Source organism: Tursiops truncatus, chromosome 6, assembly GCF_011762595.2.
Source record: "Tursiops truncatus isolate mTurTru1 chromosome 6, mTurTru1.mat.Y, whole genome shotgun sequence".
Lineage (NCBI taxonomy): Eukaryota > Metazoa > Chordata > Mammalia > Artiodactyla > Delphinidae > Tursiops > Tursiops truncatus.
This window is the reverse complement of record NC_047039.1, coordinates 52,222,804-52,242,111: the sequence shown is the minus strand read 5'-3', so window position 1 is coordinate 52,242,111 and position 19,308 is coordinate 52,222,804. Positions and strand designations below refer to the sequence as shown.

At 36.7% G+C, this 19,308-nt stretch overlaps 1 protein-coding gene across 16 annotated transcripts in view; it reads right to left on the bottom strand.

Moving 5' to 3' along the window:
* The window catches only part of NFIB (nuclear factor I B), a 235,691-nt gene that overhangs the window by 70,166 nt on the left and 146,217 nt on the right, over nt 1-19,308 (bottom strand). For all 16 annotated transcript variants that reach the window (XR_012332495.1, XR_012332493.1, XR_012332494.1 and 13 more), the window contains one exon: nt 1,533-1,601. Coding sequence is in view for 13 of the 16 variants with exons in the window: in XM_033858087.2 (XP_033713978.1) it covers nt 1,533-1,601 (69 nt within the window). In the remaining 3 variants the exon portion in view is untranslated. The remainder of the gene's footprint in view (nt 1-1,532; nt 1,602-19,308) is intronic.

The following is a 19,308-nucleotide window of genomic DNA, read 5'->3' as shown; positions in this document are numbered from 1 at the left end:
ATTTCATAATGTCTCATAACTGTAGCAGCATAACCTCTCTGCTAAAGAGCAGTATGGGGAAACACACACACACATACACACATCTTTAAATACCCCCTTCCTTACATGATGCCATAAAGTAGTAGTAAGTAAGTCAGGCATGTTCCTTTCCAAATTAAAAATAAACATAAAAAAGTTCAAATATCAGAGGCCTTTGCACAACACATATTGATCAGGAAAAACAAACAAGGCTCATCGCCCTGGTGAATGAAGTAAATGAAGTAGACCATCAGAATCCTCTTGCCCAGCAAATATGAACCCTATAGGTACAGGCATACAGGATATTAATTTGGTCTCCTACACTGCCCCCAAGTCAACAGACCCAGGGCAGAAGTCTTTGGGGCATACATTTATCCACTGCAGAATTACGTCAGAAAGGATGCTACTAAAGTCTTAAATGCTCATGTACAGAACTCTCTGAAATACACGCTGTTTGCACTAGCCACTTCAGAAATCTGAACTATTTGAGAAACTACAGTTCCAAAGACAAAGTCACCTACTACCTTGGAGATTACTTCACTCAACGCCATGCTAAAGCACTACCTATACTTACCCTCAGTAACTCATTCTTGTTTGTTCTTTTTGGATCATCATAATTCTTGTTCATGACCTCTGAATTTGACCCAAGTGAAAAACACAACTTAAACAGGCTCCAGAGTGCCCCTACATCATCTGAATAAATCATTCCAAACTGTGACACTCTCTATCAAAATGTCAGGTGAAAATACACCCTGCAAAGTTACATAAATAAGCTAAATCAGAGAAGAGAGCAAGTAGAAATGAGTCACCCCCTTCAGCATAATCAATGAGATAAGAACTGCATCTTACATATATTTGCACACACCAGTAATAACTAAAAGAGTTGATCAAGGAAACGTCCCCCTTGCTTAGTTAGCTGGCCAGGTGAATTTACTCGAGAAAATTCTCACCCAGCCTGTCAAGAATGGTGTCTCAGGTGAGGTGCCCAATGGAAACAATTGGACATTGTTTTGGATAACAATGCTTTCTATCTATATCCAGCTACAATCTGCAAAGTTAATTTCTGCATCCCTCTACACTCTGCATGTTAGTGTGTATATCCTGTACATCTCCAAGCCCTCACCAAAATGTTAGCAAAATGAAAAAGCACTTATCTACAGGAAACTTATGTGGGTTATCATAACAACACTGAGTACATTTAATTAATCACACTTCCTTTGATATAAATGACCATCTATGGTCACAGAGTGAACAGTGAATTAAACGAATACCGATAACACAGCAAGCAGAACAAACCGCAAATTGTTTTTGTGCTACAGAAAGTGTTGATTTAAATGCAAATATTTTAGAAAACCAGACAAAATATGTTCACTTCTGATTTCATCAAAAGGTCAGAGATTTAAAAACTCAAATTCTCCTAATACACAGTTCTCTTCATACTGTATTTAAGGTTCAAATGTAAAATATTTTAAATCATACTGTATAGTTAAACAATAAGAAAAGAGTTTACTTACTTCTGGATACCCTCACAAGTTCTGATACATTGAAGACTCCAGATTTTACAAAACTATCCTCAAGGTATCCTGAAAATAAACATCAAGATGAAAGAGATCAACATAAGCAGGAAGCAAATAAATGATTAAACACTAGAATTTGTTCAAGTGTTTTAAACCAAAGGTTAGAACAAAACCCAAGTATGCTTACAACGAAGAACTGTAAAAGCAAAACTCTTGTAAAATGCAAACTGGGTCCGTTTAAACAAACGTTTAACCTTTAGAAGCTAAATAATCTCTCAGGAAAATTTTTTAACTTTCCAATTGTACAGGGCAATTGGTATGGTTTTATTTGCCACTGCCCACGCATAGGGAATGAAGGTTCAGAGGCCCTCAGATCGGTAGCACCTGGTAGACTAAAGTCCATCCATTAAAAAAAAAAAAAGAAATAAAGAAAAAGGAAAACCACAGCCACAATTAGCACCTTGTTGGAATTACTCCAAAGATCTCTTGAAACCACCGTTCTTTCACAAATCCTTCCCCGATTAAAAAGTGAGTTGCTGTTACCAGCACTCCCACCCTTGTTCCCGTCATGGATCACACAAAAGCAGAACTCGTACATACAGCAAATACTTTACACAGACCTATTTCTGTGCACCATTAATATACCTCACATGATTTCACTGCTTTCTCACCCTTGCTGCCACTCCCTAGGACTCCCTTCATGTCAAGAACTGGATCCTTTTTCTGGCGAATGTGGTGAAGCCAGACCTCCAGGAATGCCTCCTGACCCTTCCGTGACCTCCAGGTCTAGGGCCCACAGTAGCTGTGGGCCACGGGTCAGGAGCCTGAGTAAGTCAAACATGCTTGCTAGCTGGTCTAACTCTTTCCAGGACTGCAGATGGGGCCACCAGTCCTATCCCCAGGTTCTCATCCAGAAGAAGGAAGTGTAGTGAGGGTAAGGAGGGAGGGCACACCTTAGGTAGGAGGGATATGGCTACTCTCTGCTGCCCCAGGGAGAGAATAAGAGTGTGAAAATCCTCAGAATTAAAATGCTTCCAGGAAAAAACTCTAAATTCCAAGAACCGGCAATTTGGTTGGATGTTCCATAAAGCTTCAGGGCTGACCAAGAGATTAGATTCGGGGCAGGGATGAGAGAGGTCTGGGTGTTTTAGCAACATGGCTCACTCAAGTCAAAGAGCTGGGGTTTGACTCCTGACTACAGTTTGCCAGTGTGGCATCCTGGAATAATTAATCATAATAATTAATAATTCTAAATTAATAATAATAATAGTCCTGGAACATTTAGACTCTTTGTACTTCAGATTCCTCATTTATATATTAGAGATGATAAAATTACCTACCTTACATCGTTGTTACAAATAATAAGTGAGATAAAAATGTAAAACCCAGAGTAGGCGCTGAGTAAATGTTACCAGTAAGTTAGGATTGGCCTATGGAGTCAGCAATCACCCATACACTGAAATATGCACACTGAATTCCAGACACTCTCAAGTTATTTGTAAATCATCATTTAGAAATTTTACCAGAAAGAAAGCTACCAGCCCACTTTTTAACCATACACAGCATGAAAAGACAGCAAGTCATTCAATTAGCATATATGCCTCACTGCTGTGAATAAACAGGGGTGCTGCGTACGTCTGAACACTGTTTTATATCCATCCATCTACCTTCTTTAGAAATAGCAAAAGAATGAGAAGAAATGGTGAGATCTCAGTTGGTGATAAAACTCAGGTCTCATGTTAAGTCACTGCTCTGAAAAAGATATACATTTTTAAGAGGATAATAACAAAGTGTCCCCACTTGATGCAGCTCTATTTTAAGAAACGCCTACTTCTTCGGCAATTAATTTTTCACCAGGTTGAATGCATTTCAGTGATTATTGAGAAATTTCCAGGTAGACAACATTGTACAAAGTGCTAAAAGCCACTGAGACATAAAAAGGACATTGACTCCCTTTGTGTGGCTGGAGACATGTGTTACATAAACATCTATTATGTTTTTAATTTTGATAGGTTATCATTGTATACAAAGATTTTTATTGCTTTTGTTGTTTTAAGCATAATAGATTATACTTTATTTTACATGTGGAAAACATAACATTTTATATATGACAAATACATTAAATACAGAGAACTTCTTTATCATGACTACAGCCTGTGTGCTTAACCAATCAGACAAGATTATTTGTCCTTCCCCAACCGTACTCTGTAAAGGCCTGCCCTCATATCTTTCTAACGTAGCTGCCTCTGATCAGAAGGGCCCTCTTTCCACAGGCTCACCTCGCAGCCTTCAATGTCCAGCTCAACCACCATCTGCTCCATAATCTGCTTTTCCACCCTCCCCTCCCAACCCCTGTGCCACCTAGAAATAATCTCTTTCTTCTGTATTCACATAGCACCTAGTTTGTTCTTACTTTACATCACTTTGCACATTCAAGTTTACCAAGATAACTGTTTTCAAGCCTTTGTTTCTTCTTATTTGGGGGAGTGACTGGGTTTTGTTAATCTCTATATCTCCCTTAACAACTAACTCATCGCCCACATTACAGTAACTACTAAACGCTTGCAAAACAAATGTAAAGTTCAGCTTTTTGAAACATGGTCACAAATGAACACCTTAATAATTTTATAACAATGAAGATAAAGATAGCTTAAGATCAAAGGATAACTCTACTGACCCTTGTTATTTTCTGGAACTCGTTTGCCGAGGAGTTTATTTAAGCTTTTGGGCAAAACGGGAAAGCATAATGATTACAGTCAGATTATATCTCTGACTTTGTTGTGTAATTAATGTACAACTTTAGGCATGTAGTACAAAATAACTACCAAGGGACTAGAGGGGTTCAAATAGTTCACAAATATTTAAAAATCGATGAATGAGTGAATGAATAGTGAACATTTCATTTATATAAATTATTCCATGTGTAATACTTAATAACAATTCAATACATGGATATTATCTGAAGTTCATTTCCTTATCACTCCAATGAGTAGTTAGGACTCCATTTGCTTCTAAGTCATGCCCATTAAGATGGAGTGATGTGTGGTCCTGTCACGAGCCGAATCCTAAGGGAGGGAAGAGCCACCTCAAGGTAATCCTACCAGCAGGAAGACAGCAAGGCAGTCACACACAAATACAATGACCATCTCATAGAAAAGGGAAGGCAACTCAGAATGCTGAGAGTGCTTCTCCACTCCCTACCCCCAATTCCCCAAGTTCTAAGGAATTTGGATCTACAAGGAAAACTGAAAGATTTTACTAAAACTATGAAAGACATTGAAAATATGTCAGAACTGCTTTCGCACCCACTAGCCAAAACGCAACACCATAGGTCCCACTGGGCTCCACTCCTGTGTGGAGCACAGCGAGACTTCAGTAAAAGGAGGGCTCCCAAGGCTAAGTGGTGACAATGACCTTATAGGAGGGGGGTGGGTGGCAATCAGGCGGCTGGGTAGCCTGGGAGAAGCACCTGAAGCATATGGCTGCCCCCTTCATGCATCTTTGCACGCAGCACAGCCTTTACAATGGACAGACATTACCCAAGATGAGGCGGGCTAAAGAAAAGAAACAGTGGATGACACGGTACTTGGCCAGCTAATAGTCCTTGCTCACAAGCATACGCGAGAGTACTTAAGGACTCTGGCAAAATAACTGGAGAGGATCGTGCAGGGGGTCAGAAGCCCTGCTATACAATACAGAGGGTAACACTCAGCAAAATGCAGGTGCTTGCTGTTAACACAACCCCATGTGTAACCTCCAGGCTTCTGGGGCCTTCTAAAAACATGGTTTTCATGTGTTACATAGACCACTGTGAATCTAAATAGCTGACACAGAGGCCAAAGATCTTAAAGCAATTTGGAGACATTCATACAGTAAATTCCCTTCATCTACCAAAGGAAATATGAGCATCTCTGAGACAGAGCAGCTGCTTAATGGTTACTGAGCAATATTACACAACAGCTTACACCAGGAAGCAAAGAACAACTTAGCATTTATGTGATGCTGTATTTACACTACATGTATGCTTTTTAAAAAATAAAATTGAGTAGGAAATAAAGACCTCTGCAAACTGAAAATTCTCAAAGGCAATATCAAATTATATTATTTTACTGTTTTTATTTTTCTCTAACAAAAGCAACAATAAATCACTACTCAGAAGTTAATATAGTGTTTAACCTCCTTTACAAACAATAACAGAGGGATGCAATGGCATATCTAACTGTTAATATCTCAAATTATAATCAGCACCATTTAAATGTTAAACAACATTTACACAGAAAATCCAAAGGAAGACTGATAATGGCTCATTTTTATGGTCTACTGTGTTCTATTCTTGAAATTAAAAAAAAACACAGAAAGCAGTTATTAAATTCATGAAAGCTGTCTTCAAGTATTTGAAGGACTGTTAATGTAGATGGTGGATTAGACTTATTCTGCATAGTTCCAGGAACTGTTTTTTTGGCTCAGTAAACAGATTTGTCATCCAATAAGAAAAGTCCTAGAAAGGAATGTGAGACCTTGCAAAGGTAATAATAACCAACACATGCCAAGCTACTGCACTAAGATCTTAGAAAGCATGAATGCACATCATGCCCACAATTATCCTCAAGTTGTTACTATTTTACAGAATGAGGAAACCTGTGTCTACAAATATAGGGGGTTTCCCAGCAGATGTAAAGACCCCTCCACTGGATTTAAGAATTCTCACTTTGGGTAGGAAGTTGGATAAGAGCACTTCAAAAGCCCACTGCAACTCTCAGATTCCACTTTTTTACACGGCTGTTTTCCTGTTAGTTTTCTTGCATTGCTCAATTTGGAGAAAGAAGAGAACACTGGGTATCTCACAGGCATGCTCCAGCCCTAGGATTCCAATTGTTCACTTCCTTCAACTGAGTGTAAAAGATGCCTAAATTGTTTTGTTTATAGATGTAAAGGGGGAGAAGATAAGATTATTTCATACTAGCTCTTTGCCAATCTTCATAAAACTTCAGCTACCAAAACTAACCCATTGGTGATTTTTCTGGTAGGGGTGTTATAAGACAGGACTCTCCAGTTTTTCAACTGATCTGAACTGTCCATGGTTAAGGATGGAAACTGTGATTATAAAATAGATACACTAATCACAGCAAAGATAACAATTCTCTGCACAGAGACTGAATCTCAGCCTATAGCTAACATTTTAGTATAAATTTACAATTAAGTTTGTCCTTCAACATGAAATGTAAATCCCTGATGGTGATTGAAATGACCTGGTAGAGTCAGAATTTTTCTGACTTTAACACACTCTGATAGTAGTATATTAATATATTATTTATGTTTTTAAGTATTTCCTTTGAGTCCATTAAACTTTTCCTACATATATATAATATACATAAATATGGATTTTTATAAAATTGAGATTAAAATTTAAATAAATGCATATCCTGCCTTTTTCTAAGTAACATTGTATCTTTCCCTTGAGATTAAATACTTTTCCAAAAGCATGATTTTAATGCCTGCACCATATTATACTGCATGGCTGTATCATACTTTATGTGACCATTCTCCCATTGTTTGGCATTTTAGGTTATTTCCCAGTTTCAAAATTATTATAAACAGCACTGCCATTAACATCATAGGACACAAATTTTTGTCAGCAATTCTTATGATTTCCTTAGGCTGGAGTTCCCAGAAGTGGAATTAGCGGGTCAAAGGACATAAACTCTTTTAAAGCTCTTGGTAAAAACTGTCAAGCTGCTTTCCATAAAGGTTTTTGCCAATTTATACTCCCTCAGGCACATCATGAGCGTTTCCATGTCACCACCCTGCTGCCAGGATTACATATTAGTCATATTAATGGGATTTGTTTTTAACTGTGGCAAGTTGATAGAGAAAAGATATCATTACATTAATGTTATAACTTTCATTTATTTAATTATAATAATGTTAGATATTTTCATATACATATGCATTATTTCTCTGAAGAGAACTTTCAAAAATATGTAAAATAGGAATAGTGCTAGCAGGAATATTTTATTCATAATGTTAATGAGAATACTTCTAGAGTTTCACAGTTAATAATTTTGGCCATTAATTGATGATTGATTTTTCCTCATCATCTGATATATTCGTTTATTCCTAGTTTTCTCAGAGTGTTTTTTAAAGTTTTCTGATCAGAATCGTTGTTATTATTAAATGTCTTTTTGGCATTGTGAGACTATCCTTTTTTTCCATTACAGCATTTTTTGTTGTTACATATTACAAATTCTTAGATTAAATTATTTTTGTTGGTCCATGGAACATAGCTTTTTAAATTTACTGTTGAACTGATTTATTAACAGTTTTCTTCCAAATTCTCTATATGTAGTTGGGATACTTTTGTGGGAATCTTTGTATTTTATTTGCCAAGTTTTCATACCAGGGTTATATGCATGCTTCATAAAATGGTTTGGATGACAGTCATTATTTTTCATAAAAAAAAAAAAAAAGTTGAAAGTTTGGAAAAACTCACTGGTAAAATCATCTTTCCAGAATGTGTTTCAGAGAAGATTCTTAGACAACTCCAAGTGTTTCACGAAATTTAATCTACTCCTATTTTCTGATCTTGAGACAATTTTATTACATATTATTCAAGAAAATCAATTCTTGCAGATTTTAAAATTTCTTAGCACAGATACTTTATGGTTTACTAAGTGGGCTATGTTTATTTTTACTTTATTGAAATTATAATAAAATTAAATTTTATAATATCATCTTAAAATATACTACAATTAATATAATTATATTAAATTACATTAAACTATACTAAAAAATCAGCTCTGTCACTTACTATGTAAACTTAAGGCAAGTGAAGCAATTTTTCTACGTCCCCCCATTTCTCTTCTCTAAAATACCAGATAATCATAGTACCTGTGAGTCAATATGAAAGCTGTATACTATTTTCAAATAATGAGAGACATTTCATTTTAAAAGCAGAGAAAGGGAAGATAGAACTTCCAAATTAACAGCTAGGAAACAAAATACAATGAATAGGAACTTAAGAAAGTCAAAGTAAGGACATAAGGTATAAATAAGTGATTAAAGTAAAACAAGAGGAATAAAATCAAATATATCAATCATTATAACAAATGTAAGTGGACTGAATTATCCCATAAAGAAAGCATTAGATTAACTTAAGCAAACAAAATCCAGCTACTTTTAAGGAGCATACTTAAGACAAAGTGAGAATAAGAACAAAAAGTTGAAAATAAAATAGTAGGCAGAGAAGTCAGGCAAATTCACACAAAAAGAAATCAGTGTCAATCAGCAATGGTTTTAAGATGGAATTTAAGATGAATTAAAATAAACAGGTTAAAGAACATTATGAATGACATGCACCAAACAATATTGTGGAGAAATGCACCAATACATGCACCAAACAAGGTACTGGTGCAGCGAACAATATTGTGGAGAAATACATAAAATAAAATCTAATAATATACAAGAAACTTAATAAAAATATAATTTTTATCACCAAACAGTATTGTGAAGAAATGCATAAAATAAAATCCAATAAGATACAAGAAACTTGATAAAAATATAACTATAGTGAGAACTCTGAATACATCTTTTAGATTTGACCATGACTATTAGACAATTAGACTTATTTTTTAGAATGTGTCTTTTAGATTTGAATATGACTATTAGGCTATTAGACTTATTTTATATCATTCAAATACATCTTATACTCTGTTGGTATATCCATGGAAATTTTATAAAAATTGATCATGTCCTTGACCAAAAAGAAAATGTTAACAAATTCTTAAAAGTGGAGAATTTTTCAGGCCATTCTGTTTATCTTTGGCAAATAAAACTAAAAGTTAAAAAAAAAGTGACCATATCTTCTGAACTACATGAAAATTAAGAAAATAAGCCATGAATCAAATAGAAAATCAAAAGAAAAATTGTCAGCCATCTAGAAAGCAATGAAAAGAAAAAGACAAAAGAAAAAGGAAAATTGTTTACCATAAAAGAAAAACAGCAAAACAATCCAACAAAAATTCAAAAGGGAATTAAAGATAAAAGCTGAAATTAATAAAATAGAAAAAAGAGGAATATTTGAAACAATGAAAGGAAAGATGATTCTCTGAAAAGACAAGCAAAACAGAAAAATCATTTGCAAGCTTCATTAAGGGAAAAAAGAGAAGGCAAAAATATACAACTACAAGAATAGAAGGGAGGCATAACCATAGAAACCAAATGCATTAAAAGAATTATGAGAGATTAACACATACAACTTACTGACCGCAACTTTCAAAACTTAAAGGGGCAATTACTTACTAAAATAAAAGTAACCACAATTGTGCAAAGTGGACCCTGAATAGAACACTTACCTAGTGCAGTGGTCCCCAAAATTTGCTGATTATTCGAACCACCTGGGGTTCTTAAAAAGCAATTTATGCGTGGCTTCCACTCCCAGCTATGCTGATTTAACTGGTATGGATATGACCCAGACATGAAGATGTTCTAAAAGTTGCCCAGGTGATTCCAATGTGCAGCAAAGTTTGGGAACCACTACGCTAGTCTCTTGTTATTCAAAATGTGGTCCCAGAACCAACAGCACTGGCATAACCTGGAAGCTTGCTGGAAATGCAGAAGCTCAGGCTCCACCAAGACCCTCAAAATCAGAATCTGCAGCTTAATGAGTTCATATGCACTTTAAAATTTGAAAACCCTACAACAGCATAAAAAGGAATTTTTAAAACCACTTTTAAAAATGACATAGGTACAGATGGGTGCACAGCTGGATTTTCTCTATCCTCTACCTTGCCTTCAAATTTCAATGCTATTTACACTCTCCCAGGCTGTAGAAAATGGTAAGTTACCTTATGAAGCAGGCGCTGTCATAAGCCTTTATTAGGCCAGCAAAACTTAAATAACTAAACTTGGAATGTCCCTTATCAAAACAAAGCAAGCAAGCAACCAACCAAAGATCAAGCAAACATGTAAATGCAACTTCAGGAATCCTAAACACTGCGCTGGAACCGGTCAGAAGTCTCACCCTGGCAGTCCTCTGACTGTCTTCAGCGAATTAGGCCTCTTTCTAATACTAACTCGTTGGAACTGATGCACTTTGTTTAATGTATGCTGTCCTTTTTTTTTTTTCTTTTTTTTTAGCTGCTTGTTTGGAACAAAATGAAATGCATATTGCATTGTATCCTTCCTGCTTGCTATTTTTTCTCTTAAGTTTAAAAGTTATGCATTGAAGATAAAGTATACTTAAGGAGAAATGTGCACAAGAATACCTATTAAAATAACTCCCATCAAGTTTGATGGTGTAACTTCAAGGGATTAACAACTAACGATTTTGGATGGAAAAAAAAAAAAGAATCCTAAATAAAATTGAATATATTCAATTCATATATTCAAACGGAATATAACAATGTTACCAAAAAAAGATACACTATTATCATTAGAGTTTATTCCAGGAATGAGTGCAGTTCACTATCAGGAAATCTAGCGATGTAATAGAGAAAAAACAAACAAACAACAGTAACAAAAAACAACAACACATGATCATATCAATTGAGGCTGAAAATGTACTTGACTCCAAGAAGAGAAGCAGGCTTCCCTAATAACAAATCTAAGCAGAAATAGAGATAAAAGCAAACAATAAAGACTCTTTAGCAAAACCAAAAAAAATTATACTAAAATGAGAAAATTAGTCTGCCATTCCTAGTTACCCAACCTCTTCAAGCCTCCTCCTCTTTTCAGTCCTTAAAAATGTAATCTGTAAATAAATTGGTCACAAAAAGGCAAACATTGTATGATTTCACTTAGATGAGGTATCTAGAGGGTCAAACTCATAGAAACAAAGGAGAATGGTGGTTGCCAGGGGCTGGGGGGAAGGGGGAAGAGTGAGGTGTTATTTAACGGGTACAGAGTTTCAGTTTTACAAGATGAAAAAGTTCCAGAGATTGGTTGCATAACAAAGTGAATAAACTTAACACTACTGAACTATACACTTAAAATGGTAAATTTTATGTCATATGTATTTTACCACAATTTAAAAAAAATGATCTGGAATTTGAGACCCAGAAAACTGTTATTAATTGCATATATATATATATATATATATATATACACACACACACACATATATATATATATTCAAGAACTACTTTTTACTTTGGAGTTTATGTCTATAATCTTATTTACAATAATTACTTAGATATAACTTTCTATTTAATTATTATTCTCATTATCAGTCTACCGTTATTGCTATATTTATATTTATAACGATCAGTATATATCTGAGGACTTTCCTCAACCTAAACTTTTTCTTTTTTAATTTTGGTGCATCACTTTGTCAACTGCAACAGGTTTTCAAGTAAAATTTTTACAAAGAAAATGAGGGACTATTTTTCAAGACCACAAATAGTAAAGACTCTATTTCTATCACCTTTGACGAGAAATAAAATTCCTTGAACATTAAAAGAAATGCAGGTAACTTTTTCCTCTAGGATAATTACAAGATTCTTCTTTTTACCCATGAAATACAAAAACTGTAACAGGATAATATTTAGATATTATTACTATTGGCTGGATATGTTAGCCATATGAACCAGCATATTTAGATTATGTTTAGCTCATAAAAGTTTTCTTCATTTGTCCTTGATTCTATTTCTTTCCTAAATGCTCTGATTTCTCACTAAGAACACCTAAATAAATGCTAAATTTTCTATTCTTCCATCATAAACATTTTTCTCACCGTTTTTAACCTCTCTGTTCTTTTCCTCTGCTTTTGGAGCAAATATCTGTATCAGTGATTATTTCCACAGCATCAGTTCTGTTTTTTATTCTTCCAATCCAGATTTTAACTATATGAAAGCAGTTTTAGTTTCCTTGCTAGTCTTTTTTTTTTTTTTTTGTGGTACGCGGGCCTCTCACTGCTGTGGACTCTCCCGCCGCGGAGCACAGGCTCCGGACGCGCAGGCCCAGCGTCCATGGCCCACGGGCCTAGCTGCTCCGCGGCATGTGGGATCCTCCCGGACCGGGGCACGAACCCGTGTCCCCTGCATCGGCAGGCGGACTCTCAACCACTAAACCACCAGGGAAGCCCCCTTGCTAGTCTTTCTTAACTCACATGGTACTCTGTTCACTGAAGCTATTATTTTATCTGTTCATTTTTCATGTAAGTCCCTTTTTCTAAGCAAACAAAATGTTTTCTCTGAAATTTCTTCTAGTTCTTCATTTTCAAAGATACGTTCTTCTGGATCTTAATGACAGACCCTTTCCCTTGTTCTTCAGTATTTTCTCACCAAGGGCACAGTTGGCTGTTTTCTTTTTACTTACAGGGTAGTCTATCCAAATTTAGGGTTTTGCCGCAAAAAAGCGTACTGTATTTTTAGGTTGAGATTGAGGGCTCTAGAATTCACATAATTGGATCTTATCATTTACTAGCTGGATAACTTTGATTAAATTACTTAATATAAATAAAGAGTAATAATAACCATAATAATGATGATAATAAAATAACAGTGGCTATCATTTATTCAGTGTTACATGCCAGGCTCTGTGATAAGCGCTTTAAACTCTATCTCAGTTCAATTTCCATACTTGCTCCTTTTTTTTATTAATGACTGAATAAATACTTAAATTCTCTACCTCCAATTCTCATTTGTGAAATGGAAATAATAATCGTAATACTGAACTCACAGATTTGAGGTGAATATTAAATAAGAACGCTCATATGAAGTGCTTAGGGTTCAATAAATGATTGTTGGTAATGGCAGTAGTTGTAGTACTAGTAACAGTGTTAGTCGAAGTTCCAATTCCGACCAATTTCTAGTGACTGCGGGTCTTTCATCTAATGAACCTCTACTATAAAGCGGTGGGCTCTTCTCACCCCACCCCTAGATATGTAAGATCCTACCGAGAAGTACATGAAAACCCTTACTTTCTGGAAAGACAGATGGAACCAAGTTTACAGAGATCCTTATCTGTGGTGTTAGGAATTAAGACTCTAGCCCAGAGTGGAGAATTTTTGAAGGATTCCTGTTAGGAAATGGAATCAGACTGCTAGATGTCTTCCCATACCCTTCACTCCCTCTCTATAACCCATTTCCTAACCCTGTTGGTCTCTGGGTTTATAGCCTTTTAAATTGATATAGAAAAAGCTCTGAACCTAGGGAATGATAATGGGGTGTAATCAAACTTTAATGTCTATAATTTCTCAAGGAATCAACACTGCTATCTTTCATGAGATAAAAGATAGGAAAACCACCACGTTTTAGATTAAATGCCACTACACTGGTCATATAGTTATGGGATAAGTCTCTGAGATTCTAATAAAAGGCTCTCCTTTAGTCTTAGTTTTAGTGTGCTTAGAAAAAACTTTCAAGGTTTTACATATACTCATGGAAGTTTTAGTGAAGAGTTGGGAGAATATGAATGAGAAGTTAAGCCAGAAAGGTGGACTTTATACTAGATAGCTAATGATAATTATTTTGCTGTATGCCTAAAAAGACCTGGATTTAAATCTCACTACTCTTAAGTCAAAATTCTAGCAGCCTTTTTTTCTTGGTAGAATTTGACAAGCTGATTCTATTTACGTGAAAATACAAAGGACCTAAAATAATTTTTTAAAGTTATTATAAACACTTATTATAAATAAGTTACGGAAATCAAGAAGAAACTTGGTATTGCAAAAGACAGACATATAGATCAATGAGATGGACCAGAAATAGACACATAAATATATGGCTATGGATATTTGGTAAGTGTTTATTCCCTTCATATATATATGTGTGTGTGTGTGTGTGTATATATATATGTGTATATACATATATAATATGTATATATGATATATAATAGGTAGATATGCAATTTATTCTATGTCAATTGTACCTTAATAAAGTAAAAATAAATAAATTACCTCCTTAACCTATAAACAGTAGTCTCGAAATTTTCAGAAATCAGTATTTCCACATCACAAAAAGAATCACAAATGAATAAGGAACAGTCAATGTAATCAGGAAAAGTTTTGAAAATAATGACTTCCATTACATGCAATTTTTGCTACTTCTAGAAAGCTACCTTACCTGTTTCCACATTCATAATCATGCAGACGCTAGGAACATTCTGGTACACTCACTAAACAGAAGCATAGAACAGCAAACAGGACTTCGCTATAATTCATTTGATTGGGAGAAGAGAACTGGATCCGTCTAAGACTGGTATTCTAAATCAGTAATCATATCAGGGCACTGCAATTCTCAGTCTGGTACGTCCCTACAAAATGCATCATCAGACCATGCTACATGAGTTAGGAGTTCAGAACATCTCCGAAACAGTCATATCTAGGGTGTGGTGTACCTACAGGGCAGAAGCAGCCCACCATAACTGTCTCTATGAAACACCCTGCTTTTCCTGACTTAGGTCAGGTTCTGGGGCTGGGGATGTAACCTCAAGAACAAGTTACAATTGATGTAGCCTACTGTAGGTCTAAGCCTCTATTTCATAAATCTTGAACACTGCTGAACCGTCTCTGGCCAGGCATTGCCTTAGATACGGGGTTTACAAATAGAGTTATACAGTCCTCACCTGAAGGTGTTCAGAATCCACTAAGTGAAAAAGACAAGTAAATTGTGATATAGGTGCCGTTAAAGCTGTAAAACTGTACTACAGACAGTTCTGGAAACTTCTGGAGAAGTTTCACTGATGAGGTGTCAAGGGGGGTACATGCATTCTAGGCAGAAAAACAACACAAAGACATAAAGGCTAAGGCTGGATGCAAGGTCCACGTGGGCAGTGGAAGGGCAAGGAGAGAACACACCGTGAAGGGCTGTATTAGACGCCATGGAAAGATTAGGCTTAGCCTAGAGTGGGAACCTTTGACACAGATAGGGGAGGGGAATGAAATAATCAGACTTGCACATTCTGAAGATCACCAGATGTATCACAGGGATAAAGACCCAAGGCAAAAATACCAGGCACAGAAATTAGGAACATTATTAAAATAATCTAGGTGCTCTAGTTAAAAGGAGAGCATGTCAATATTTTTTAAAATAACACATTAAGATTCAGCACTTAAAAAAATATTTTGCCTTCCTCATCTGTTATAAGAGTAACCCCATCAGTGGTCTTTCCTTGTCTCTCTACTTGTCTTTCTAAATGCTCTCTCAAAAACTCATGGACACTCCATGGTTCACCAGTCAACATTATATACTTACTTATTTAGAAAACATTGCTCGGCTTGAAAGAATTCAATTCAGAAGATGACTACAATCCAAAATACGAAATTTTGAAACTAAAAATCCACTACACTTACAAAAGTGCCACAAAATAAACAATGGAGCCAGTATCTTACAATAAATCACATCACTCGCTATTGGTGTCCGTCAGTGGCCTCTGTACCTCACCAGAAAAAGGGGCTCCACTGACGCAGACTGCAGCTCGTTGAGAAATGCACACGTAAACTCGTATCATTTGCCACGTGACTTCCTGTGCCAGGGCTCCCTGGGGCCTCTTCCTTGATCTCCTGAGGTCTCTAAACCCCAGACAAACCCCCCAAATCTCAATCTTAGCCCTGCGTCCCAAACCCTTTTCTCCTGATGGCTCATAAGCACTTTAAAAAAACCATTAAAAAATTACAGCTTTATTGAGATATAACTCTCATACCCTTTTAGAGTGCACAATTCAGTGGTCTGCAGTATATTCAAAGAGTCGTGTATCTATCTAATTCCAGATCATTTTCATCACCTTAAAAAGAAACGCTATACCCATTAGCAGTCATGTATCCATTTCCCCCAACATCTCCAAACCGCTGCCTTTGTGGATTTGCCTATTCCAGACATGTCATATCAATGGAACCATACAATGTATATATTTTAAAAATACATCATGTCACTGTTTGTTTCATGTCATTAACAAGTGCACATGATGATTTTAATGATGATAAGATCAAATCTGAAAGCCAAGTGGTTTTTCTGTGTTCTTCCTCCTGAATGCCTTGGGGAAATGAACATGCTCAGGTATGGAATAGCGGTGGGGAAGGGGATATCTCTGTTGGAGTCAAGAATTAGAAATATTTCAGTGCAAACAGGGAAGTGTCCCTAGTTCTATTACATAAAATAAAATGAAAGAGTGCAAGGCCACTGAAGACCAGCACACAAGTTAAAAGACCCAAAGTTATAACAACTTTGAAAACCAAAACCTGATTTTTTTCTTAAATTCTATGACCACCAATGATACTATTAGGTAAAAGCCAACATGAGTCAAATTACCACACAAAAGTACTTGCTTAAGTTACTTGGTACCTTGATACTTTCTGATAGTTACAGAAAAAGAAAAAAGAAATGAGATTTTAGTTGATCTGCCTAATAAGTTGAAAACACATTTTTTAATCTTGTGAGGTAGAAACAGATGAAAATCTAGGTAGCTAGATATATATATGTATCGACTTAGCATTTTATTCTGCTTGCAATATACAGAATTGATCCCTCTTTCCAAGCATGATGCTCTCATATGCAAGGTGGGGTCCCCTGGGTGCCTTTGTATAGGACGATACTTCCAGCAAGCTTAGCTTCTGCAGAGTTCAGTGATTTTAACTAGCCTGGAGCAAGTCCACTCTCTCTGTGATATCGAACAATCCCAGCTTTCCAGCTGTGAGAAGGAAAATGCTTTGCATTATTAAATTGTAGCCATATGCTACAAAAGCCGACCTTGTAAATATGGAGAGGGAAAAGAATTTAAATTGAGAAGAAACTTCAGATGCAGGCGGTCATTGTAAAAGGAACCTGAGATATTTGAGGGAAAGAACTACTCAGGGTAGCAGGCACAGCCATAACCTAACCTAGGCTAATTATGAGGGAGACCTCTTTCCACACGGGGACTCTAACCCTCCCTGTGGGCAACTTAGGCACTCAGCAAAAAAAGAAAAACACGTGACAGTGATGCCTTCCAAAATTTAACAAACTGCAACTTATTTAGCTGCGAGACCTCTTGAAAGTTTTCTGGAACTAGGGGCAGTATAAATGAAGGGCCTACATCAATGTATTAAATTTTCACTTGGACTCTATGTTACCCCGTGATGATGTCATTTCAGATAGCACAAGATCATTCTATGCAGTTACAAAGTGAGGAAGCAGGAAAAGCAAAAGCTTGAATAACTAGCTATAGCCCAAGAACGAGTCATTTCTCTCACAGCTTTGTGAAAGGAGAGTATATCTTAGGTTTAAATTACACTTGTGACTGTGTACCAAGTGAGCCCCTGACCTGTGCAAATGTAAAGCACATGAACCTCAAAAAAGGGAACGGAAAGCAAGATGGAGGCCACTGAGCTCCCGCGACTGCAATAACCTGGCACTGAAGCCTCTTCCTTCATTCCTGCCCTGATCCCACAGCCTCAGAAACTCAGCTGCCATCTCTCCCCAAGCTCATTCCCACTGAGGCAAGGGTCACTCAATAGGCCCCTCCATCTCCTCTCCTCACCCCCTGTCCACTGCCCCTTGTCCCGGCAGCCACAGCTATTAAAACTGCCCCCAGGGACTCAAGCGTGGTGCTCTCTGTGAATGCCAGGGGACCCAGACTCTATCCTGCTAAGTCATCTCAACGAAAAGATTTCTCCTCTGTTTCTCTTCGTGGCACGCTCACCAACACTTAGGCCAAGCAGAGACAAGGCCAAACTTTTCTCATTTTTCAGAAGGCGATGCACCACAATAAACTGTGTTATCTATCGGGGGCAGGCAAGGAGAGGCAAGGAGAAAGGTGCCAATAATGCAGTGGGATTACCACTGACTTCAGGTTTTGACCCACGAAAAAAATGAGTTTTAACCCACATTTGCCAATAACTAATTGGGACCTTGGGCAAATCACTTAACCTCTCTGCGTTGTTTTCATAAGTAGAGAAGTTGGACTAGCCGTCGATAAGCACTGACAACCTGATTTTTTTTTTTTTTTTGAGTAATGTTTCCAAGCATGTGTCAAACAAATAAAGATACTGGATTATAGTAGTAAATTACTCATTTAAAAACTTTAACTGTCTCGGGGGTGGAGGGGTATAAAATATAAATATAACATAAAGCAACAATCATAATACAGGTAGAGAGGCCCAACTCTGCCTGGGAGAATCCAGTAAGACAGATGGAAGAGTTCGGACATAACAGATGAACAAGTGTTTGTAGGGCGGATGCGGCAGTTCTGGCAGAGGAAATAGCAGAGCACATGGATGAAAGGGAAAGGAAAGGAACCCAGTATACTTGGTATCTGATACTGAACAGCATTTAAAGCCATGACACAGAATATGGGTATATAAGGAGTGAACCATCAGTTTTCAAGAAAGTCAGATCTGTGTTTTATGAAGTGTATTCCTACAGAGTCTTAGAAAAAGAAAGAGCAAGGAGAGAATAGAGATAAGGTTTTTGCACTACTGGAAGCAAGAAATCATGTGTAGGGCCCAAGTAAGGGTAACGGGAACTGAGAGGTGGGGTGGATTTTAAAGAGCTTCCAAAAGAAAAGATGAATGGATACGTGGGGGATCCTGAGAAAGAACTTATGAACTACTCTACCCGAGGGTGTCCGGGGAGATTCCTGTGGCCCTGTAGAGATAAAGTCTGGTAGAAAAGAAAGGGAATTGAATTTTGGAGTTGTCACCCATGCGACCTATACGGAAACGTGTCCACAAAGAAGTTGGGCACGTGAAACATTAGGAGAGAGATCTGTTCCAAAGGTACGCATCTAGGAATAATAAGAGGTGAATGAAACTTAAAAGGCACAGGGGGGACTGAAAACACACAGAAAACTAAAGACAGAA